We start from the raw sequence: 26,832 nt of genomic DNA, 5'->3' as shown, positions 1-26,832 counted from the left end.
GGGGATTCACTCTATATACAAAATGGCATACCACCTGCGAGAGCGGAAAAATTTGATAAAACCCCTAAATACGACTCATATTAGGGAATATGACCCCCCTTTCTATGCTTATACGACAAGCAATGCAGAAAACTATCATATCCCTATCTTATATATAAAATTTAGGTCTCGTGATATAACTGAGTAAAACTAGTCAAAGAGCGTGTAGCATAGTGACTGGAAACATACTAAGGAGCCACTTTTATTGATAATTAGATATACCCTCAATGTTTCTTAGTTTGAATTTCAAACTATGTGCCCGTTCAGCCTGCACTCTAGCTACTCATCCAATTTTGACCCATCTAAATTACTCAAAAAACATAGTTATAAAGTTGTGTTAGGTTCTCCATGTAAATTTGCACATATACAAACTCTTTATAGCTTCATCCCTCAACAAATGAACTATAATCACAAAACAAGTAATTCATTCAAAGCAGTGTTAGTTCTTGCATGTATCGTTGTAGCTATTGCCTCACAAGTTCGAGGGTAAAATCTTTTGGGAAGCCAAGATTTTGAAACACAAATTTTTTTTTCTCATCCTCCCCAATAAATATGATACCCCCTCCCTTATTTTAAAGCTTGGGAGATAAATTATTGGGGGCCTGCCCCTAGCTTATACGCTTATGTAACTTGTAAAAAAAACCCCCTCCCTTGAACTTACGTGGTGCAGTAAGTATTCCACGTGAATCCCCCGGGCTAAGCAGTTTCTGACACCCACAATCTACTAACCATCTCATTAAGATCAAACTCTGCCTCTACCGAGGAGCATAATCCACCTTGACTTGCGAGACATCATTCTCTAGGTGCTCCTCTGAGCTATTCCTTAGCTATTCACTGGTTCCTCAACTTCCCAACACCATCCTTACCAAATTCTCATCGCAAAGTTCCTTCTTTAGAGACTCTTGCCATTCATCCACCTCTTTGACCTTTCCCTTAGCCTTCCAGATGGCTCTCTACTTCTCTCACCTTTGAACCTCTTCAATTCGCTTCAATTGATTGGATGGCTCATCTGGTAGCTTTCTCGATGACAACTCCAACACTCTTGTTGATCACACACACCGAAACGCGCTCTGCCATCTTACCTTCAGTCACTTCAACTTTCACAATGTCTGGCACTGAGCTGTGAATTGTCCGTATTCACTCCAAGTGTAGCAGCTGAAATTACATTGAGTAAAATCAACTCTACCGAGACCTCTACCAACAAAATTATGATAACGTCCTCCTCTTGCCATGTTGATGGTACTAGCCCCATTTTATCCATATTTTCTAGCATTCTATCTTACTTCGTTGGCTCTGGATTTGTTAGAGCTATCATGAACACATCCTTGCCTTCTTTAAAATGGTGCATTCTGATTTCGTATTTGTTCCACAAATGCTCGAATGCTTTATGGTAGGTACATTAGAAGTACTCATCAGACCCGTGATCTTTCAATTTATATTTCGTACACGAGGTCTCAATCTTCCCATCTACAAGTCTAGTCTTGGACATTCCAAAGATTAGCTTGGAGAGTTGCTCGATCTTCTTGGTCCAAGATCCCTTCTTCTTATTCTTGGATTGGTCCTCTAATTCATTGTTTGAGGAACTAAAGCTGGTATTGGACACCTCAGTGGATGATTCATTGTCACTCAAACTCCCTCTACGTTTGCGGCCCTTCTCCTTCTTGGCTTGCTACTCCAATTTCAAAGCTCTTTGTACCAAATCATTGAATTTTCTTGTTGGTGCTGGTACCTCTTGCTCCCTTAGGTTCTTACTTCTGAATCCACTTAGAAACCATGCACGCATACTTTTCTTTAATGGTGGTTCATTCAACTGCCTAGTTAACTCCTCGATCTTCTCCAAATAGCTTCTAACTGACAGCTTACCCTGCTTGTTTTTATCCGGCTCCCATAGGTTATCTGTAAAGAATGAGGATGCAAGAGAGCTACACAAGACAAGCACAAAGCACACAGAGATGGAAAGCTTCTTCTTCTTCTTCACAGAAAAGAGAGTACAAAATGACTAAGTGCTAAAGCTGAAAAGTAGCACATATGTACATGCGGTCACTAAGTGTGAACTCGCTAGAAGCGTACTAGGCTGGCACTATAAGCGTAGTCCAGTTGTAGAATCACTGGCAAAGATCCTCCGTGTCGGTCACCTAACGCGCCAGTGAGTAAATGCCGTAAGCGGCCAAGACCCGTAGTGGATGCCAGCTCAAGGTGTAGAGCTCGACATCTCAACACTCCCCCTCGAGCTCTGCATGTCGCAGAGTCCAAGCATAGTCCGAAAACGTCGAAGCTTCTCAGCTCCGAGGGCCTTGGTAAAGATATCCGCTATCTGCTCCTCTGTGCTGACGTAGACCAAGTCGATGTCGCCCGCCAACACTCGCTCTCGAACGTAGTGGTAATGGACCTCTATGTGTTTGGTCCTTGCATGGAACACTGGGTTCCTAGCCAACTGCATGCTGCTGAGGTTGTCACAATGGATGAAAATCTGCTGGTCCACCTGCACTCCCAAGTCCTCAAGTAATGTGAGTAGCCAAGCTACCTCGCACGCCGCAACTGCTGCACCTCTGTACTCGGCCTCTGTGCTCGATAAAGCAACCGTAGGCTGCTTTTTGCTGCTCCTAGTAACAGCAACACTCCCAAAAGAGAACATGAATCCACTCGTAGATCTCCTATCAACAATGCTACCTGCCCAATCTGCATCTGTATACCCATACAATGCTAATGGTGCATCTGCTGCATAGAACAATGCGTAGTCAAGAGTACCTTGCACATACCTAATTGTGCGTCGTACTCCATCCAAATGTGGCTTCCTCGGAAGCTGCATGAACTGACTCTCCAAGCCTACTATGAAGCTCAAGTCTGGCCTCTTGATAGTCAAGTAGATTAGACTACCCACAATCTTCTTGTACATGTTGACATCCTCAAAGACATCACCCTTCTCTGCACTCAGCTTTGCATTCACATCCAAGGGAATAGAAATTGGCTTACAATCAGCCATACCATACTTTGACAACATGTCCAAAGCATATTGTCTCTGTGATAGCCATAAACCCTCTGGAGTCCTGATCACCTCAATGCCAAGAAAGTAGCACAACTCGCCCAAATCTTTCATTTCAAACTCCTGTTTGAGAAGACCCTTCACATGGTCAATCTCCATAGCATTGTCACCCACAATAATAAGGTCATCTACATATATGGTAATGACCACAATCCTCACATCACTCTCACGTACATAGAGTGAATGATCAGCATGAGCTCTCCTAAAACCAATACTGACAAGATACTTGGAAATCCTGTCATACCATGCTCTAGAGCCCTGCTTCAAACCATACAAAGCTTTGAGAAGTCTGCATACATAATCTGGGTAAACTGGATCGACATAACCAGGTGGCTGATCCATATACACTTCCTCTTGCAACTCACCATTCAAGAAGGCATTCTTTACATCCATTTGATGCATAATCCATCCTCTAGATGCAGCCACTGCTATGACAGCTCTCACAGTCGTCATCTTTGCCACTGGAGCAAAGGTCTCCTCATAGTCTATGCCATACGTCTGTGCATAACCCTTTGCGACCAGCCTTGCCTTGTGACGCTCAATGTTACCATCAACCTTATGCTTGGTTTTATACACCCATTTACAGCCAATAGCTTTCTTGCCACTTGGCAATGGCACCAACTCCCATGTGTCGTTTGCTTCCAATGCAGCCATCTCTTCATTCATTGCATCATCCCAATGCACATTTCCAACTGCATCCTCAAAACATGTGGGCTCCACATCCTGTATCACCTTAGCCATGTAGGCTTGGTGATGCGCTAGATACCCATCATAAGTCAATTTTTGAACTGGATTTCTGACTCTATTAGATCTGCGCGGTCCTGGGTCACTCCTTTGCCCTCTAGCATCTTCTTGTACTTTCCTTACACCAGGTGTCCTGACAGCCGGAATTCCAAATTCCTCATCAAGACTTTGTTCAGATGCATCTGAATCCATGTCTACATGTGAAAAACCTGATGATGCATCAGCCATAAAGGGAGGTTCATCAACCTTTTCCTTTCCTTTTCGTGATACATTCCCTGTACCTGTTGGTGGAGTAACCTGCGTACGTAGTCTACCATTCCATGGTTTCTCAACAGAGCCACGAGAAGAGGACTCTTGTGGTCCACTCAAAACCTGTGACTGTGGCCTCACATTTTGTACAACCACATTATCTTTTACATCAGCCCCAATAGTGCTATGTGCATTACTGTACCAGTTGCTCATCTCATCAAAGACTACATCTCTGCTCACTCATAATTCTCCTGTAGTAGGGTTGTAGCACCTGTACCCCTTTTGTTCAAGGAAATTTCCCACAAGAATACATTTCTCTGCTTTAGGATCCAATTTCCTACGCAACTCATCTGGTACATGCACGTAAGCTATGCAACCAAACACTTTCAAGTGTGCCAAATCAGGCTTTGTACCTGTAAACTTTTCCTTAGGTGTTACATCATGCACCGCAACTGTAGGTGTCCTGTTCATAATGTACACAGCTGTATTTACGGCTTCAGCCCAGAAATGATGAGGCATGTTCTTCTCATTCATCAATGCACGAGCAACCTCTGTAATGTGCCTGTTTTTCCTTTCTGCGACCCCATTCTGTTGTGGAGTATATCTGCATGTAAACTGCCTGCATATACCATGCATTCGCAAAAAATCTGAAAAATCATTAGAGAAGTACTTTCCCCCTCCATCTGGCCTCAATGTCTTGATTTGCATATCTGTCTCCTTCTCAATCATGACTTTGAAGTTTTGAAAGTGACCAAACACTTCACTTTTGTTACGCATGAAGTAGACCCATACTTTCCTTGTATGGTCATCAATGAAAGAGACATAATACCTGCAACCATGTATACTTGCAGTATCAGTTGGACCCCAAACATCTGTGTGCACCACCTCAAGTGGCTTTTTACATACATTGCGCTCATGTGGAAATGAGCCCTTTGACTGTTTTCCAAACTGGCATGCTGCACACACTTTATGCATTCCATCCACCTTGAATTTGGGCAAACCTTTTACAATTTGTTTTGATTGCATGCTGCGCAATCTCTGCTCATTGACATGGCCAATGCGTTTGTGCCAAATGTCAACATCAACCACAACACCTGTGCCCTGTGCAAATAATGCAGCTTTTACCTCCGGCATGTCTACATTCAGCGTAAACATTCTGCCCACACATTTTCCCTCTGTGATTAGCTTACAACCATTCTGGAAATCTTCTACATAACAACCATTTGGATTGAAGCGAACCTACAAACCCTGTTCAACCATTTGTCCAACAGAAACAAGATTCTTTGTAATGTTTGGGACATGAAGTACATCTGCTAAGTACTTTGATTTCCCACTCTTCGTATTTAGAGGTATGTCCCCTACATGAGCAATGGGGTGAGCTGTGTCATCTCCTGTCTGCACATAGCCTGACACATCTGGTTTGCGCATATCTCTAAACCACTCTCCACGAGACGTCATGTGATTAGAGGCACCTGAATCCACATACCAAACATCATCTTGGGTGGAATTCTCTGCAGTCATTGTATTCATTACATGTTGCATAACAAACATGTGCTCGTTTTTGCTGTCATCTGCATCTCTGCTGGTAGATGCATAGTTGCCCTGTTCTCTCTTTCCACTTGCTTTTCCCTTTGGACAGTCACGTGACATGTGACCTCTTTCACCACAAGTCCAACATTCTCTGCTATCTGGAGTATGTTGCTGCCTGCTTGATCCTGCACCACGACCTCTTTGACTCCCCCTGCCTTAAGACTGGTTTCCCCTGCCACCTGTATTGTTTTGATTTGATTGACCTTCCAGAAATTGGCCCCTGCAACCCCTTGGGCATCGACCACGACCTCTACCTCTACCTCTGTTGGAGTTAGAATAGAAGGCCTGTTCAGAATTATTTCTGCCATGAGAAGAAGATGTGTCAAGGTTCTTCTCCTCAAGAATAAGCATAGAAATCAAATATTGGAACACGGGGATGTCGTCTCTTGTATTCATGGAAGACCTAAAATGTACATACTCATCTCCTAGACCATCCAAGCATGCACGGACAATGTCATCGTCTTCCACTGAGACTTTAATAGATCCAAGAGCCTCAATGATACTCTTGATCTTCAAGGCATAATCATTGATTGAGAGGTTGTTCCTCTTAACCTGATTTAGCTCCGACTTTAGTTGAAGCTTCCTGGCCTTGGTGTTCACCTCGAACACTCTGCCTAAGTTTCTCCATGCAATGGCGGGGGTTTCAGAATCCTGTAGATAGCCCATCATGCCATCTGTGATGCTCATAGAAAGCCAATATATCACTTTGCTCTGGCCTTGTTGCCAGTCCCTCAAAGCTTTCCTTTGTTCTGCTGTAGCATTTTCCTCGGGAATCTCTGGTTCCTTTTTATTGTCTCCTTCTACATAGTCCCAATAACCTTTTCCTTTTAGGAAATTTGTTATTATGAACTTCCATGCAGGGTAGTTATTTTTCTCAACCTTCTCAGTAACAATCTGACTGAAACCGTCAGACATCTTGAAGCACTAAGACAAAATAGCTGCAATCTGCAAAAACATGCAAATCTGCTGAACCTGCTATCGTGGTACCTGTAACGGTTTCTACACTCAACAAGTGTCCACAATCAAGCGTACATACAACCACTGTACTTGTACACTAAATCTCTGTATACTGCACTTTGGAGACCTGTTCAGAAACTTGTACAAACGAAGGGATTGTGATGCTCTTACTCTCTTAGCCTCTCTTGCCTGCACCAGGCTCTGATACCATGTAAAGAATGAGGATGCAAGAGAGCTACACAAGACAAGCACAAAGCACACAGAGATGGAAAGCTTCTTCTTCTTCTTCACAGAAAAGAGAGTACAAAATGACTAAGTGCTAAAGCTGAAAAGTAGCACATATGTACATGCGGTCACTAAGTGTGAACTCGCTAGAAGCGTACTAGGATGGCACTATAAGTGTAGTCCAGCTGTAGAATCAGTGGCAGAGATCCTCCGTGTCGGTCACCTAACGCGCCAATGAGTAAATGCCGTAAGCGGCCAAGACCCGTAGTGGATGCCAGCTCAAGGTGTAGAGCTCAACATCTCAACATTATCTTCATCCCCGCGGTTCTCACTGTACTCCAATAGGAATGCCTTTTTCAACTTGCCGTAGGTTCGAAGCTTGCATGCTGGATAGTGGTAGTACACTTCCCTGTTGCATCCTTTAGAGTTTCTATAAAGTATTCTGTCCACTCATGTTCATCAATATCCTTCAAGTCAGCATATTGTTTAAAGGCTTGGATATGCACATCTAGATCGTCCTTTCTACTGCCTTTGCATGTTGCAAAAGCAATTTTTAGATCAATAGATTGTTCCCCATACTTGGATCTATGATGATCCGATTCTCTTCTCCTTATGATCTGTTTTATTTACCCTACGTATGTGCTAGTTGTGATGATCTGTATCAGCCTCCCATATGTCATTATAATTGTCATCGATTTCTGTGATAGCATCAGGTTTATCCCCGTGATTGGCTTTTGCGTGCCCTACTCTTATACTATGCCTACTCGCATCACTACATCAATATATACCTTTTCTTTGACCTTTTGCTCTAAAATCTAAGACCCATGCGAATGAGAGCGTCTCTTAGCTCTCTCTTGAATGACTTTTCCTTGATTGAACTGAATGTTGAGAATCCCTATGTCCCGCATTGTTTCCACTCCCTGGATTGGCATTAGTTTCCTCATTTTGAGAACGTGGTTCTTGTTAGAGCTCTACTCCGATCCTTTAGCAATTGTGTTGATGTAGTCTTGGTCCTTAGCAAACACCGTAGTGGGTCTTATTCCTCTTGCCGAGAACGTCTTGACGCCATTGCGAATAATTGATTGACTTTGAATTTCAAGTAGGAGATTGGTTCCTATCAAGAGCTTTAGCTCACCATCGTGATCACCAAAATGGAATGAGCTAGTCACTTGACAACTATTCCAGGTTTAGAACTCCAGAGTCAGATGTCATATATCTCATTAGATAGGATGAAAAAAATATGACGAAATGGAAAAATAGACAGACAAAAATTGGGCTAAATTGAAAGAACAGAATCAGATGATGGACACTGAGACAACTACAAGTGAGATATTCAAATTACTAAGTCAGAAGTACAAATGATATCACATTGAGTACTGGATTACAAGAAGGTACACATGTTCCAAAGACTTATGGGTACAATAGAGCTCTGCTCAAGACCGACCAACAGAAGATAGATCACTCCCAAAATGAAAGTAGCGGTCCTATTTATAGGTGTCATACTGGATTCTGACTTATTATCAAGCGTACAATTATCGGTTGGTAATTACTAGCTAAATTGGTAATTCTGCTATGTATAGGTCGCTTTTAGAGTTGGTTCGCGCCATCTACAAAGGGTCTATGGGAGAGAGAGAGAGAGAGAGAGAGAGAGAGAGAGAGAGAGAGAGAGAGAGAGAGAGAGAGAGAGAGAGAGAGAGAGAGAGAGAGAGAGTACTTGTAGCATGAGGAGTAGAGCAGCCACACCCTCATGGTATTGATGCAGAGAGAGGACATTGGGTGGCGGCATTGGTGGGCATCATTTGAAATTGCCTCCGACTACACAGGCGTGTGTTGTAGGCCGTTGTTGAGCAATTATACTCTATGCGAACACTGTCCCTCACTTTAGCAGCGTTATCACTAGTGTTGGGCAAGAGTGGCCATGGCAAGAGTAGCACCCCTGTGCACGAACGTGCTCTAAGCACTACTAGTGTTGCCCGTAGTTTAAAGGACAGGTTCTGAAGGGGTTAGGACAATACGCATGTGCACGTACGTGCTCTAAACACTATTAGTGTTCGCCTTAGTTTAAAGAATTGGTTCTAAAGGGGTTGGGACAATACGCATGGAGGCCCCTGTAGCAAGCCGCATGAGTGCTAGCACAACTTTCCTCTCCAAAAACGTATCGACCTGTATTGTGAGGAGCGACAATGAAATATCTCCCTAGATTAGGTCATTGTGCAAAAGTGTAGCTAGTTGATTGAAGAACGTTTGCGACAATAGAAAGAAGGGTTGCAAGCGCTCATTGTTGAGCAAACACCACAGGTTATAATTAGGCTACCAATGCATGGATCATAATTTCACATGCCATGTTTGGGAAGAAATATCACCCCCGAAGCGTGTGTAGCTTGCAAGAAGAGGTTGTCGGCCGTTGCATGAAAAGTCGAAATCATTGCGGCAACGAGGTCTTCATCGTCCTCTTTGTCCACATCAAGGACAAGAGATTGCAAAAGTTGTGTTGCTAGTTGCAAGCTCTAGATGTGAAGTTGCAATTGGGTGCAACAATGTTGCATACTTGGAAAATTTCTACGAGGGGAATCACTATGTTGTTGTCATGATCGACCATTATCTATGTGTGAGTGTGTTTTATAGAGAGAGAGAGAGAGAGAGAGAGAGAGAGAGAGAGAGAGAGAGAGAGAGAGAGGGGCAAAGCACCCACACCCTCATGGTATTGACGCACAAAGAGGACATTGGATGGCGGCATTGGTGGGCATCATCTGAAATTTCAATTTTTGGAATTGCCTCTGACTACACATGGGCTATAGGCAGTTGCAGTTGTCAAGCAACTCTACTTTGTGCGGACGTTGTCCCTCACTTTAGTAGCGATATCACTAGCGTTGCAAGAGTGGCAAAAGTGAGAGTAGCACCCCTATGCAAGAACGTGCTCTAAACTCTACCAGTGTTGCCCTTAGTTTAAAGGACCAGGGTTAGGAAAAGTCGCACCTTTACTTTCCTTTTCGAGTGATACGTGGGTGGGCATCTGTGAGCATGAGAGAGGCGGCCGTGTGAATCGGCCCTGACCGCGCTGTATCAACTCGTTGTGACCTCGACCTGCTAAATTCTTGACAGCTCCTCGGTACACGTTGCAGGCCGAGTTTCAGTGCGCGGGCTGCGCAGCAGCTTCAAAAACACGCGGTTCTGGTTTTCGCTTTTTTAGTGTAAAACCAGCAGTTTCGAAGTGCGACCCGTTCTCACGGGGGCCGTGGCAAGCGGTTTTCCTGTAGATCTCCTCTTGCTCACGCTACAGCACTACACACTGTACAGTGTACACTGAGCACACTGTGCAACGCACTGTCAACTGTCACAGGCTGACACTGTTTGCCTGTGCGTGTGTGACTGTGTGTGTCATTCAGTGAGGGACACTCTCGGATACACACCCGTCCAAAAAAGCAACCTGTTTACAGATCTCGACTCTCTGACCCGCGACAGGGCACACGGAGGTGGAGAGGAGAGAGGAGAGAGGGAGGCAGAAGAGAGAGGAGAGAAGGATAAACATTTTTGCTTTTCATTTTATTTTAATTTTTAAGCTTTCGAAGTTCCGAGGCGACTCGCCGACTGCTACGCGTTCATTCTTTCTTTGTCCTGCTATCAAAGGTTAATATCCGGGTGTGACGTTACCTTGCTTGAGGCGCCTTGCTCTCTCTTCATTCTCTCTCTTTCCACTCGCATTGAGCTCTGCGCAGACAAGGAGGAGAAAGGTTTGTTGGGTTTTGCTGTGGGGGCACAGACACAGAGAGAGAGAGAGAGAGAGAGAGAGAGAGAGAGAGAGCGCCTATGAGGACGCTCATAGAGCTATGTAGACAACCCAAAATCTGGCCATGCTTTGTGCTGCTCTTCTTCTTCCTGGCGGTGAATTGCAGCCCGCGCTCGGTGCATGCCGGCTGCCTTGCCGGAAATGCAGGTATTCTCTCTCTCTCTCTCTCTCTCTCTCTCTCTCTCTCTCTCTCTCTCTCTCTCTTCATTAGCAGCTAATTATCTCTCTCTTTGCAATCATTAAGCTTGCTAATTTGGCCAATCAGACAAAGCCGTGAAAATCTAAGCCATTAATCTGCGTTTCTGCCATTAATGCGTCTTTCAATTAACGCTGTCAGTATAAAATTATTGCCCAAAATTCCAATTTAACGCTGTCAGTATAATTATTGCTAATCCCAATTCAACGCTGACATTAGAACATTTGAAATTATTGCTCAAATTTTGGTTTTCTTTTTCCTGCTGTTGTGAGATTCATCGCTCGCAAATTTGATGCGAATATTTAATTTATATTTCTGGATTTTTTGGTTGCAGGATTGGATTGGGCAGCTGTGAGGCCGGGTGGGCGCACTTTACTGCAGACCAATGTCTCTACCAATTACTTGGTGCTGGCCCAGGATCGCACGGAACGCAGAGACCCTCTCAATAACTTTGAAATTTATCGTGATGGTTGGGACGTCAAAAACAAGCACTATTGGGGCGTAAGTTACTTGACTTTCTTCTCTCACTAACTTAACATTGAGAGAGAGAGAGAGAGAGAGAGAGAGAGAGAGAGAGAGAGAGAGAGAGAGAGAGAGAGCGCACCATCAGTTTTTTTTATCAGTAGTGTCGAGTGTACAGGATCAGCAAGTCCACAATTCAATTCCCTGATTGCCATCTCAAACACAGAGAGCTCATACCCAGGTAGCTGACTGAGCCTGGTGGCATTAGTGCTAGAGTTAATTTTTTATCCCTGATTCGGTCGACATTAGCTCAATTGAAAAAGTATGGGATCAGCATCTTAAGATTTCTCGCTAGTTTGTTGATAGGTCTTGGGTGGTGCCTACAATTTGGCAGGTTACCTTTCTTTTGGGCCAGTTTATGAGGGCGCTTGGATTTGGCGTGTGTCCCTTGATTTACCCATATTTAGGTCATGGATGGAGTATGGAGAGTCAGGAAGCCTTGGATTTTCTTTATTATCAGAGGAGGGGGCAGCCACAACTCGTGATTCCAATTGCATGATTGCATATGAGCATACAATGTACGTGTCTGATGTGTGTGTATTAATCTCATGCACATCTTTAGAAGCTATACAAATCTGATGATAGCCGTTCTTGAGATCTAGAAGGCTAAATATACAAGCACCTTGTGTAACTTCTCAAGAACATCATCTATCTAAGCAATTCTGGTGATGATTGTATTCAAAGATTGGCAATCAGCACACATGGAATGTGCCATCTTTCTTTGGTACCAAAAGCACAAATGAGGTTGAATGAGACCTTCTCTAAAAGCTCAGCCACTTGACGGAGTATCTCCTTGTTTACTTGGACTGACCTGATAGGGGGCTTGGTTCGGATGAGATATGAATAAGCAGATCAATCTTATGATCTTTCCGAGTGGGTGGGAGCCAACCTATTTGGCAAAGAGTCTGTAAAGCAATTTTGAAAATCATGAAGAAATTGTTGCAAAATGGTTACGTGGCATGTCGGACCTAAAGGGCTAGGTGGGCCCCAATCTATACTATATATATACTATATATATTAAGGAGACTGGTTTTCCAATGCCACGTGTCTCAATTTGCTTTATCTGGTTGCAGTGACTGTTATGACATGGCAGCTTTTTGGGGCCAGGAGCGTTCTGGATCTGAGTATTAGAACGAGTTTATTTTCTAGTTTTTGGGGGCAAAAGTTATTAAAAGCCAAGGGCCTTGAATTATGTGCTTTAGAAGAGCCTCATAATTAAAGTTTTGCATGGACGAATGTATTCCCGGCAGTTGTATTTGCGAAGAGCATTTACTAAACAAATATTACAAACAGTGCCTAGTTAGGGGCAATTGCATCTGGGAGTGGATCTTTGCTACTCCGTGTCTTGTCTCAAGTGTGAGGATCGTTTCAAGTGTTCAAAGTGCGAAAGTTGTTTTGAGTTGTTATATTCCGTCGGCATGTGTGCCCTTACAATTTCAGTGGTATCAGAGATCGGTAGTATTCGTTTCAAATGAGCAAACTGTCCTTTGTCAACTTATAATTGGAAGCTATGGACTCGGATGAATATCTATAGTTTCTTGTCAATAAGTCGCAAGATCTGCTTTCTAGGCATCCACAACCTCTTTACAAAATTTGCAATAACTCTTGAATTTCATGATGCTTCCAATTATGTCTTTAGGTGTTATCTCACATTCGGGAGATCTTGCTTTTCCACTTGGTGGTTTTTTTGAACAGATGGTTGCAAAACCTGCTCTTGCATCACCTTTGCCCTTGCCTTCACCACCACCTTGTGTATTTCACAGTTGAAGCCCTTGTGCTTATGCGTATTATCTCCCACAAGTGCCTACCCTTCCTCAACCAAAGGATTTTAATGACATTGGTGTTAGAGTTTTGGCAAGTGAATTGCCCAATGTGATCCCATTATTTAGTTTGGCTTTTAGGTATTTATTTTACTTATTTGTCAAATTCTGGGTAGGGCAATTTACTGAGGTTGCTATAAAAGCAACCCCTTGCCTCCATTGTATAGAGAGTTAGTTATTCATTGCCAAGGTTGATTGGTTCAAGAGACTCTCTCTCTCTCTCTCTCATGGTATCGGAGCCGTGTTGTGTAGAGCTTTGGCGGAGGATGAGCTGCTTGGAGGAGGAGAAGAGCCTTTGAGATCTCCATTGATGTCGACGTCATCTCCCCCTTTTTCTGCCTCCTGTGTTTTAAAAGGATGCTACTCACAGGTGTCGTTGAACCCTACAAGCGTAGCGAAAACGCTGCTCTCTGCAGCGTTGCCCGTCGGTCAACCCTCCTGGTGTTGAGCGTTTTAAAACGCTCGCTGTCTGTAGTCTCCCTTGGTGGCGGCAACTTCAACCCCTCCTACGTCCTCGTGCGTGCGACGCTTCTTGACAATAGCGCCAGGCCACTTCTTTGCCAATGAGAAATGGCCATCACACTGCGATCCAACGTTTTGAAATGCTGTGAGCGAGCAGCGTCGAGGGCGGCATTTTTCTGCTGATAAGGATAGAGTTGGCTACCTTAGGAGCGGCTTGGGAGTCGAAGAAGTGGGAAGGGCTCAAGAGAGGGCGAAAATCGACTCGGTTGTGGGAGACGGACAAGCAATAGTAGATTTTGAGGATCGGCTCGGGAATTCGAGGCTTGGTTCGCGTGGCTAGCCTTGGAGTGTGAGAAGGTTTCTCAGAGTTCCAGATTTTGCAACTTCATCATGGCTCCCCCCTTGCTCGAGCGCCAACGACTTCAATAACCAAAACCAACAAATGGCTATGGATAGCGGATTCACCATTCAGTTAGCAGCCTATGCAGTGACACAAATTGTTTGGCTTGAGATTGTGCAGCCAAAAGCAAATGGCGAGTTTGCTAGAGGACAATGGGAAAGGCAAGCTTCACAAGGATGGCAGTACCGGTACTCAGTTAGCTGCCTCGGTACCCAGAAGGTCAGACAACTCTTGTTATAAATTTGACACGACGTTTTGTTTGGCTCGGGAGTTTGAAGCCAGAGGCAAAAGCAGGATTTCACAGATAGACAAAGACAAAGGCAGGCTAGACAGAGATTACTGTAATAAAGATTTGACAGAGGAGATCGGCATGGCACATGTGCGGCAGCCATAGTAGCCTCAATGTCAGATTTCTGGTCAAAGTGCAAGCGTCGCCACTAGCTTCAGCGAGAGAGAGGCTTGTGAGAGGCAAGCAATGCTCCCTAATCAATTTGGACCCTTGTGTTGGAGTTCAAGTTATCGGTGCTTGGACCCGTAGGTTGGAGTTCAATGCACATGCATCTGGCAAAGAACCAATCGGACGTATCTAAATCACAATGGATGAGTGCACCAGTCCATTGTTGTTGGTCAGATCATGGACAAGATGTGTTCCACAGTTCATTATCTTGGAGTATTATATTTTGGATGTGTTCACAGTTCAAGAATGGGGATTATTGGACGTAGTGTGGTCTACAATTCAAATTTTCCAAAAAGGCAATCGATGCTCAAGATGGCATTCTACTAAGGAACAAAGTTGAGGGTAGCAAATCCGAGGTGTATCCAGTGGAAGGTACCTCTACTGGGGTGTCCATGGTAGCTTTTTCATCAACTTGGTCTCACTATTGATGTCCACTATGAGCTGCAGAGAGGGTGTTAAGAGTTTTGGATCCTCAAGTGAATTGCCCAATGTGATCCCATTATTTAGTTTGGCTTTTAGGTATTTATTTTACTTATTTGTCAAAGTCTGGGTAGGGCAATTTACTGAGGTTTCTATATAAGCAACCCCTTGCCTCCATTGTATAGACATTCAATTATTCATTGCCAAGGTTGATTGGTTCGGGAGTCTCTCTCTCTCTCTCTCTCTCTCTCTCTCTCTCGCGGTCTCTACACTTCCGCATTGTCGACTTTGACAGGTGGATCCACAATCAAATGTTTCACCTTCTTTATATATCTAAAGGTGAAATCACTACCGTTCTTACAATAGTTCGACAATATTTATTCGCTTGGAAATTATACTAAAGAATAGATTTCTTGTGCTAGCTCGCTTCCTTAAGGACAACGCTATGCAATTATGAGAGTTCTTTTGTCCACAAAGGCTCTTGCTTCAAGGACATGGTAAACTTTTAAGAATATTTTTGCTTGCACTTCTCACATTTCTTTTGGTCGTGAAACTTATCTCGCAGAGAGGTAATTTGAAGATGATTTCTAGCGAGGCTTTAGACCACTACAATTAAAGATTCTGGGATGTGCATCTACTAATTTCTGTCAGAAAGTGATGATGTGTCGTGCCCAACTCGAAGAGAAATGGCCGAGTCGACAAGAGGAAATGAACCCAAAAGATGGGTGGAGGGACTTAAAAGGGGGTTAGGAATTTAACTAGCAACTTAAAGAACTTATGAGCACCGATCGAGGAGCGTAACCCAAAAATACCAAAGGCTTGATCTTTGAGGCTGACTTCTGTAAATCGCACTGGCATGCCGCGTGGCACAGCTGTACGGAAATTCCATTATTTGCTCTTAACTTGATGACGGGGCAGGCTGTATGGATTTCCACGTGTCGCGTTGGCTACTTTTTGCAGATTTGCGGTGGAGCTTTTGGTGCAAATGCTTTTTGGGTGCAATGCTTTTGGATTAAGTGCTTTTGGGGGTCTGCTTTTGAGCAACCTTTGTATGTTTATAAGTGCCCAAAGGGTCACTCTTTGTGGAGCATATGGACGTAGCGTCTTGGAGAGAGTTGGACCCTCGGGAGTTGTACTTTGCGAAGTGAAATGATAAAGAAATACCGAAAGGGGTGCCAATCATTAGGGCCAATGTGTCTTGGCTTGGAATTGCGTCGTGTCGTGTGTGTGTCTCTCTCTCTCTCTCTATTTAAGTTCAGTGATATTGCAGTTTTTGTTCGTGTGTTGCTATTGATTTCTCGCTTGAACAGTGATATCAGAAGCTTATACGATTCTTCTTCTACAAAGGATCCGATCCTTTCTGCAACACACGTGGGTTCTCGTGGAGAATCTAAGAGAGACGACACTTCTCTGACCTTTGGTGTGTGGGGAGATGAAGAAAATACGAAAAATCAGCATGGGAAGAGAAGAAACCAACAGAGATTCTGACAAATTTTTCGTTGGGGAATCTCGACAGAACAGAGTACAAACGTCAACTACAAGTTGTCATGTCTATGAAATGATTGATCAAGTACTCCAAAGATCCGAAATATATGAATCACCTGAAGAATTACCCAAATGATGAGGTTCATTCAAGATGGCAAGAGGCCGTTGATTCTCCTCTCAAGACTATCAGGAAGTTGAAAGAAAAGCCGAGTGCTGAAAAGGAGAAACTGTACTCGCAAAGAGAGTTTGACAAAGTGCTTGAAATAAAGATGAACGAGTTAATGAAAGGCTTAAAGCACTCTCAGGAGAAGAGGAAATCAACAAATTTCTCCTGTTATTTGGACTAGAAGTCGATTTTCGAGGTGATAAGCAGATCGAAGAAGTGTGTTTATTTCAAGGATGACCCATATTTTTTTTCGTCTTTAGAGAGTTTTGACAGTTCTTCGTCCCTCAGTTCCAAAGAGGATGAGAAAAGGCAAAAGAAGCGGAGAAAAAGTAGAGAAGCAAGAAAATCTTTTTTTTTTTAAAAGTCTAGCTTCGTCCTTCAGTTCCAAAGAGGATGAGAAAAGGCAAAAGAAGTGGAGAAAAAGTAAGAGAAGCAAGAAAATCAGATTTTTGAAAAAGTCTAGAAGGCATGAGATGCCATCTAGCAGTTCAAAGGAGGAGAGCTCAACCTCTCTGATAGTGAGAAAAAGAACAAGAAGACCAATAGAGTTCAAGGTTGGAGGTCAAGTAGTCACGTTTTCAGGCTATTAGGACACCCATGGACCCCCTTGAGTTCATACAGAAGTTTGACATCCCCTTCTCAGGAGGTCGGTTCTTGGAATGCTCCAAGGTGCAAAGGGCCGCCTCATTACTTAAATGAAACATCCCCTTCTCAGGAGGTCGGTTCTTGGAACGTTCCAAGGTGCGAAGGGCCGTATCTTACTTAAATGAAATGCACAAACATGGTAGTCTACTCTATTGTTGGGTATAGAAGCACCTAAGAAGTAGGTAAAATTCAAGAGAATTTTCACTTTTGCTTGTATAACGGAAGAATATGAAGCAGATGTCATCACGGCTTGGAATCATCTGAGAACGACTAAGAAAGATACGTTGGATGACTACAACCAGAGGTTTTGGGGATCGAGATATCTATTTCCTAGTATCGTCGTTTCGGAGGGTCACTTTGAGGGACCAGATTGAGTAGTGGTTTGCCAAAAGGGATTCGACGGTTTGACTCCATTCATAAACTTTTGGGACATGCCAAGAAAGGTTTTGGAATGCCAACTCGTTAATGAATCCTACGGACAAGCGAGAGTCTTCTAGTGAAGAGAACGAATCAAGGGAACCGAATGAAAGTTCATTAGAGGATTCAAGAGAAGTAAAGGAATCAGATGGTAGCGCATCCGAAGGTTGCGATGAAGTAAGGGAATCAAGTGATGGTTCATCAGAAAATGACGGCTCAGATTGAGGTGCTAGTGGAGAGGGGAGGCTAGCTAGGCTACCAACAGGTCACAAGGCACCAGAAAAGAATAGAAAGGTAAGCTAGGTCAACCGGATAATTTGGTCAAGGGTACTTTTTGGCCCTCGATTTAAAGTGGATGGAGGAGGAGAACATCGCAAATTCTCTTCAGACAGCGTTGCACCTTGAAGCTTTCAGAATATTAGCAATGTCTATGCCAAAAGTTACCGATCAGCAGGTTGAATATGGTGCGGTGCGGACTGCACAAGAGGGGAGCCACTCCACTCCTTTGTTATAGATTGCCTAGATTGAATAAAGTTACTAATTCCGCTTTGAGATTTTAGGGATACTGACAGGCTAACAATGTTTTGTAGATTAACTTTATGAAAATTGAATTGGAAATTTCCTTGATTAAACTGAAGACATGTGCTCTTTCATGTGTGCTAGAGACATGTGAAGAAAGATGAAATGTTTGCAGCATTTTGTCTAATAATGATTTGATCTTATGCATCTAGACATCTGTTATAGATCAACGAGATTTGGATGTGATGGCTAAGTGAATGTGAACTGAATCTGTTTCTAGTGTATTAAGATGTCCATCTGGATGAGATGGTTGGATATTGTTGTGAGTGCATCAAGAGTTCCGAAAGGATAAGATGATTGTACAATGTTCTAGGTGTTTCAAGAGCTCTGGTCAGGATGAGATGGCTAGATTGAATGATTGAAAAACGGTGTTCAATGTGAACTAAGTGTGTGATTTTGTGAGTTGCATGCTATGTGGATGTACTGTCTTGTGGGGATGGTCATGGTCATGGCTTGCTTGATCGAAATGCCAAAATAAAGGATATGAATATGATAGTAACAATCTTTAGTAGATCAAGACAGCCGTGATAAGATCGTGGTTTGGGTGTGATTGCTAAATAGGTCACAATGATCATGATTTGTATCTGGGACCCTCGACAGAAATGTGATTGATCAGTGACTCGTGGCTTTGTAGAAGTGTTGGATTGGAGGAGTTTGGTGCATAGGTACATAGAGCCAGTGTCTGCAGCAGAAAGTTTCTGTCCTTTGGTTTTTTTGTAGGCGTTATCGAGGGCGATCACAGTTATTTCAAGAGGGGGGAATGTCACACAATGATGACATGGCATGCCCAAGTGGATAAGAGGAAGTGAACCCAAAAGATGGGCCAAGTGGCCTAAAGGTGGTTTGGGATTTAAAATTTAACCCCTACCAACTTAAAGAACTAATGAGCACTGGCTGAGGGGCCCAACCCAAAAATACCAAAGGCTTGATCTTTGAGGCTGATTTTCGCAAATTGTGCTGACATGCCACGTGGCGCAATTGTACGGGAAATTTCGTGATTTGTGCCGATCTGATGATGTGGTAGGTCGTACGGATTTCCACGTTTTATGCTAGCTGCTTTTAGCAGATTTGCATGGAGCGTGCTAGAGAATGTATTGTCTAGTGGGGATGGTATTTGGCATGTATGCTTGAAATCAGTGTTTGCTCAAGAATCACAAAGTGTAACTGGGGGTCTACTTCTCCCGGCAGTTGTATGTTGAAGAGCAATTGTTAATACCTACATCAAGAGGCGGCTAGTTAGGGGCCATTGCATTTGGGAGTGGAACTCTACCACTCTGTGTATTGTCTCAAGTGTGAAGATCTTTTCAGCTCAAGTTTGTGAAGTGCTAAAGTTGTTTCTAGTTGTTATATTGCGTTGGCACGTGGTCATCGACGTTGGCATAGGCCTAAAACTTCGTGCCCTTGACTTGAAAAGAGAGGTTGTCTCCACAAAATGTAGGATTGGATGAATCAATCTGATAACACCAATGCACGCCGAGAATTACATTGCATCCTCTTTTGAGTGCCATCACAAATGATTCTGTATCTTCACATATCATACATGATAAGAACTTGTTGGTGGTCGAGATTTTCCCAAGCTTTTAGAAGTTGTCGCTTTCTTCTCTCTTGCTTAGTATTTCCTTGCACTTTAGGGATTAAGCTAAGAGTTTGGAGGACACGGGCGATTGGGTTCCTTGGGACCCTGATCTCCACAGAAGAAACATCTTCCCTCACAAGTTAGTAGGAGTGATAACTTTTTTTTTCTTTGCGCCTCTTGCTTCTTAGACTGGGGTGTTCTAGTGCAGGACGCTTTTTGTATCAGCCTCAGGTTGCTCATAAACTGCTTCTTTTGTCTTGCACATAAACTGATTTTGGCCTTGCACGATTATGCTATGCTCTTGTTGACGAGGAGTCCCAGCACAATGCAAATCTTCAGCAAAATTAGTTGATTCATCATTTTTTTAACTGTATCATGAGGATACACCTTCATGCTCTCCCCATGGGGAGGTTGAGGTCCCATCTCAATCTTGCGCATTTTCTTCAAATGAGATCTATATGAAAGGGGTAACCTTTAGAAGGATGGTCCAAAATTTGTTGAGTAGAGAAGTGTCCACTTTGCTGCGACTATCCTTTTTAAAGTCAGGAGGTAGACATTGCTTGTAGAACTCGACCTTGAAATGCTTCGAAGTCTTGCACTGGGCTTCTTCCAAGATCTTGACAAGCCACCAGTTGCTCACTGAATCTTTGAGATACATACCCACAGGTTGTAACTTGGACTACTCTAAAAAGAAGTTGTCAAACCTGACATCTTTGTCTTCAAATTTTCTCCAGGTTTGAAGACTTTCCTTTCCTTCTTCTTGGCATGTCACATTGTGAGAGGTTAAGAATTCTTTGAGATGGCTGTGGGCTGTGCTTTATAGAGGCCTTTAGTATCATTATTAGTAGTAATAGTAAAGTTTGGATAATAGGTAGATTTCATGACGATGATGAATGCCCTGTGGACGACATCAACCCCTGTAGTGAGGGAAACCGTACATATAGGGGGACTCTGAGGTCATGTTGTTTTGAACCTAGCCTTTTTACTTTTTTTTTCCCTACGTATTTTTATATTGGTAAGACAAGGCAATTTCAGCAGGAGTCTATCGCGCAGGATGGTCCATTGCACAGAGTGGAAAGAAAATGAGTAATGTTGTGAGTGTTAACAATGATTGGTGTTGACATTTGCGATAGAGAATTTGAGAGAAAATAATTGGTTGCATATGAAGGTGTACTTTTTAGATACGGAAATTGTTGACATATTGTTGCTTAATAATGTCATCGGGTTGTGGTTTCTTTGTGCTTACAGTCGGCTGGTTTTACTGGTGCTGTCGGTTTTGTGCTGGCGGCAGCATGGCTGGCTTTTGGATTGGTGCTTCTACTGCTCCTCTGCTGCTGCTGTTGCTGTTGCCATGGCTGGTTAAAAGGTTCTCATAAAGGCGGCAACCTGTTTCCGTTCCTCTTCTTGCTTCTCTTCACGGGCGCTGCTGTGTAAGTCCTCCATACCTCAAGCTGCTACTACCCAGAAATGCAACACCCAAGACCTTATAAGCATGCACATTTTATGGTTAATCTGGAGCAAGTTCTTTAAGACTGTGGATGTTTCAGGATCAAAACACAAAGTGTAGGATACACATTGTCCATGAAAGTGGCTTGTTTGTGGATGTTTAAGACTAACATTAAGGCCAGCAAGGGTCCATGAAAGTGCCTCATCTGTGGATGTTTTAAGAGTAACATCAAGGCCAGCAAGGGTCCATGAAAGTGCCTTGTCTGTGGATTTTTAAGACTAACATTAAGGCCAGCAAAGGGTCCATGAAAGTGCCTTGTCTGTAGATGTTTAAGACTAACACTAAGGCCACCACTTGTTTGTTTTATATGTATTGATGGATGTTGGAACAGTGTTTTCAGTGCTAATGCTTACTACTTATTTATACAGGGCAGGATGTGTGTTAGTGTATATAGGTCAAGGCAAGTTACATGACGAGCTATCTGAGACGCTAGACTATGTTGTACAAGAATCGAGGGAAGTCGTAGTGCGACTGCGTAATACATCTGCAGTTCTTGCTGAGTCCGAATCAATTGCTGTCTTGCAATTTGCGCTCCCAGATTCAAGGAAGGCTCAGATTCAACAGTTGGACTCACAGTTGAACAATGCAGCAAACACCTTGGAAACAAAAACAGCGGATAATGCACACGATATATCAGAGGCCTTGAATAAAGTGTAAGGCTACTTTCTTTGAACTCCATGATTTTGAATCGTGGGGCGGCTGATGATTTGATAACATGGGTTTCTTTCCTATTTGTGACAGGCGTCTTGCCATGATAGTGGTGGCTGGAGTGATGCTACTCTTGATTCTTCTTGGATTTTGTAATCTCTCTCTCTCTCTCTCTCTCTCTCTCTCTACACACACACACATATATATATATATATATATGTATATATACATATATATATATATGTATATACATATATATATATCTATATATATATATATATATATGTATACATATATATATATATATGTATATATGTATACATATATACATATATATGTATACATATATACATATATATGTATACATATATACATATATATGTATACATATATACATATATATGTATACATATATATATATATATGTATATATATATATATATATATATATATATATGTATACATATATATTATATATATGTATACATATATATTATATATATGTATATATATATATATATATATATGTATATATGTATATATATATATATATATATGTATACATATATATTATATATATGTATATATATATTATATATATGTATATATATATATACATATATATATATATATATATACATATATATATATATATATATATACATATATATATATATATATATATACATATATATATATATATATATACATATATATATATATATATATACATATATATATATATATGTATACAGATATATATATACATATGTATATATATGTACATATATATATGTATACAGATATATATGTATATATATACAGATATATATATATATATATATATACATATATATATGTATATATATACATATACATATATATATGTATATATATACATATATAAACTCCTAGAGATGCTCGAGGTTGTGGGACAGAGGAATTCAGGAGCCATACCAGTCTGCGGCTGCAGAGGACTCAGGGGAGAGGCTAGGCTACCCCCAACAGGACAAGCAAGAAACAACAAAAAATAAGGAAAGAAAGTGGGCTGCCGAAATGAAGAGTGGTCACGACTCAGGCAAGGCGGTGCAGGACTGACAACTCCTAGAGATGCTCTTGGTTAAGGGGCAGAGAAAGTGTTTAGCCTTTGCCGGGAGGTAGTCTGCAGCTACGTGAGGACCTGAGAGAGAGGCTACCATACCCCCAATAGGGAAAATGAACAAGCAACAAACAACAATACAGAAACAAAATAAAGAGAGTGGGCCGTTGAAGCGAAGAGTGGTTAGGCAAGGGGGCACTAGGCCCGAGGCTGTCAGGTGGCAGATCCATTTACTCAACCCAGCAGGTAGAGAGTTGCTTGATGCTCTTCAGAAAGCAATGAATGAAAAACAGAAACAGTGAAGAGGATTGTAAGAGGCGGTGGAATGCATGCCCCCCCCCAACAAAATTGTAGCCATGGAGTTTCGAAACGGGATTCAGAGGTTTTAGCGTGTTTCGGTCTAAGTCTGAAACTACATCCGTTTCGTTAAAAAAATCAAGATAATGTTGGCATGCATACAACTTGGTTGCAAGGTGCTCCATCTATAGCTATATTCTGACTAGTGAATGGTGCACGATTGATTTACTCAAATGTAGCTTTGACGGGCTGCAAGGGCTGCATTGCAATGGTGCCAAATACGGTTTCTCATTTTGATTCTAGTACCTTCTGGTGAAGATCAGCGATGGATGCACCGTCGACTTGCTCTAACCTAGGTTTAAGAAGGTTACAAGGGTCAAATGATGGTTTCTTATATTGATTGTATTATTGTAGCACCTTCTAGTTCTGGTCAAGACTTGTAAGTGATTAGTTACTTACATGCTCAACCTTAGCTTGCATGAGGGGAAGTAAAGATCAGCATGGTTGCTATGAATAGGGCAGTCTTTATGCACATTTTGGCTGTCATTCTATTACTTCTACACTTTTGTACATTCATTCATTCACGCACACGTTAAATGAGTGTGTATGTTTGTACATGTGTATCTGTGTGTGTATGTATTTGTGAAAGGGCTTGCAATGTGCATGCAGGTGTGGGTGCGCTTGGTGTATGTTTCAGAATGTACATAATGATGACAAAGCGCAATAGTTCACAGGCAAACAATTGTCCTGTTCAAATTTGAATTTCTTTCTTTCTCTTTGTCTAGCGGTTGCAGTGTTTTGGACTCGTCCAAAGAGATGTCTTTGCCAACATTTTGATGCTCACGCAATTTCCTTTGATGTGCAGTATTTTCGGTGCTTGGGATCACAGTGCTCATGTATATGTAAGTGATTCTCTCCCTTTCAAGGCCATTGAATCTATTGGTCAAGAAGAATGCCTAAATCATGACATGGTTGGAACATGATTGCAGGCTAGTACTTATTGTCTGGATTCTTGTCGCGGCAACTTGGATTTTATGTGGGGTGTACATTATGCTCAACAAGTAGGTGTACGTGTGATCTTTGAGGTTTTCTAGATTTGAAAGTATGCAAGGAGTGACGGTGATTGTGGATTCTCAGTGTTATCGGTGATACCTGCATTGCAATGGAACAATGGGTTGCCAATCCATCTGCCCAAACAAGCCTGCAAGAAATCTTACCATGTGTTGATATCAACACGACTGATACGGCTTTGGATCAAACAAGAGCACTAACAAATGATACAGTTACTGGCATTAATGCGGGTATCTCAACAGTTTTGAACAATGGCACGACACAGGGGCTACCTTTAATGTGCAATCCACTGCAGCCAACTCTTAATGCACCCGGATGTGTAGACATTTCTAGTGCTTCTCAGGTGGGTAATCTAGTCGTTCATTTAGATGGTGCATATTTTCCACGATGATTCTTGCTACATGTGAACAGTTGAGCACGGATAAGAGTGCGTAAGCATGGATGCCTGTTTCGAGCCAATTTAATGAACTTCAATGCTATGAGCTCAGATAGGGTGGGGCCAACTTTGAGTGAATGATTCGGTGCATGTGTATGGTGCCAATGAGGAATGACATCATAGTAACATGGGATGCCTATTTTTATGCTTCCTGTCCCCAAGGTCCTCCCGGTCCCCCCACTGCAGCACCATCCTGGGCTGTCCCCTTGTTTCGAACCCTCTTGTGGAAATAAGGGACATGTCCCATGTTACTATGACGAATGAAGGTATGGTGACAACTAAAAATGTATGGCATGGTGCGGTGTTTCAAGCCAATTTGAAATTTGACGAGCTCAAGGCCAACCTTGAATGATTGATTCATTGCATGTGTATGATGACAACTAGAGGGGATAATGTAGGTGTAGGTCAAAACTTGATAAATTGCATACTCACAAACGAATGAAAGGGAGGAAACATTTAACGGAAGTGGGCAGGGAGGGGGATGGTGCGGTGTTTCAAGTCAATTTGAAATTTGATGAGCTCAAGGACAACCTTGAATGAATGATTGATTGCATTTTATGATGGCAACTAGAGGAGGTCGGTGTAGGTTAAAATTTGATCCATTGCACGCACACAGAACAAACAAAAGGGAGGAAAGATTATACGGTACTGAAGCTGTTTTTGTATTGGTTGCTTTGTAAATGCAGGATTGGTTACCCTATGTGTGTAGCAATGCAGCAGCTAGTGAGGCATGCCAATTGGCAGGCAAGTTGACTCCGCAAATATATGATCAGCTCAACCGATCCGTTCTAGTAGTGAATGGGCTGAATGAAAACATTCCGTTCCTTTTGGACTTAGCAAACTGCCAGTTTGTGCGGCAAGTCTTCACAACCATTCGTGAGGAACGTTGTCATCCACTTCGAAAATACATCAAATGGCAATACATAGGTTTGGCACTGATTTCAGGTGGTTTCATGTTCTCAATCTGGCTTTGGATCGTCTTCAACAGGCGACGCAAGCATAGGTTCTTTCACCATATCAATGAAGATCAAAATCCACAATTCATGGCAAGGGGATCGGGCCCTCATCAAACGCCTCCCAAGGCACCTGCTTAGTCTAGAATTTTTATTCAGATTTGATACTTTTAAGCATTTTTTTCTCAATAACATTCAGATTCACTTGTAATTATAACTGGGCATTGTGAATAATGCTTGCTTTCATAGGGTTTACGGGATTGTAGATTCTGCTGTGCGACATTGGCATTATCTGCCTTTTGACTATGAGTGAAGAGCTTTCTTAATATAAAATCATGTACATTTAGGCTCATGTGTATCAATCTGGTCAGCCTTTTGAATGATTGTGGGACTTTTTAAGGGCAGATGATATGTGCATTCAAGCTTTGTGGTGTGCATAGTGTTCATGAACCTAGAAAAACTACAAATGAATATCTGTAATGATAAAAATGCCCATATTTGAAGTTTTTTACATTGAAATTCTTTATCTTCAAGTTGAAAATTTAAAGGTGGAAACCTCTCTTGAAGCATAGCTCCTATCTAAGATTGGATATTCTAGATAAGGGCATTTTGACTGACTTGAAGAAATTTCTTTGAGATTTATAGCTCAACTCATTTTTATTAGGTGGAATGCACCTGAAGATTGTAATCGAAACTCCACCGTAGTTTGTAGGCTCAAGCACCTAATAAACTCGCCAACATGACGGCATCACGCTATCGATATAAATATAAATATGAATATGAATAACATACTTTTCGCATTCACCTTTGGCCGCTCTCGCCTATCGGGTGGCACGTCTTCTTGCCTTGTGTGACATTTGTCATGGGCACTACAACAATCGCATATGCCTCGTGTAGTGTCCTATGCTTGCCTCCTCTCTCTTCCCTCACCTCACCCGCCATCTGGGTGGTTCCCCCTTTTTCTATTCATTCACAAGCTTGGCATCTCCTTAGATTCTCACTAAACAAAAGCTTGTGCCACCATACTAGTTTCTAACTCGTT

General features: G+C 42.3%; 1 protein-coding gene across 1 annotated transcript; it reads left to right on the top strand.

Annotated features, from left to right (window-relative positions):
* The first annotated feature begins 10,086 nt into the window (after positions 1-10,086).
* On the top strand, positions 10,087-26,140 carry LOC147423338 (uncharacterized). Its single transcript, XM_086502244.1, has 9 exons — positions 10,087-10,781; positions 11,165-11,331; positions 21,028-21,209; positions 21,655-21,939; positions 22,028-22,086; positions 24,196-24,232; positions 24,320-24,391; positions 24,468-24,744; positions 25,524-26,140. The coding sequence occupies exons 1-9, from the start codon at positions 10,655-10,657 to the stop codon at positions 25,929-25,931; spliced, it is 1,614 nt and encodes a 537-aa protein (XP_086358370.1). The 5' UTR covers positions 10,087-10,654; the 3' UTR covers positions 25,932-26,140.
* Positions 26,141-26,832: the final 692 nt, after the last annotated feature.

Source organism: Adiantum capillus-veneris, chromosome 26 (genome assembly GCF_014529385.1).
Source record: "Adiantum capillus-veneris isolate H3 chromosome 26, ASM1452938v2, whole genome shotgun sequence".
Classification (NCBI taxonomy): domain Eukaryota; kingdom Viridiplantae; phylum Streptophyta; class Polypodiopsida; order Polypodiales; family Pteridaceae; genus Adiantum; species Adiantum capillus-veneris.
The sequence above is the reverse complement of the archived record's forward strand: the minus strand, read 5'-3'. Positions and strand labels throughout refer to the sequence as shown.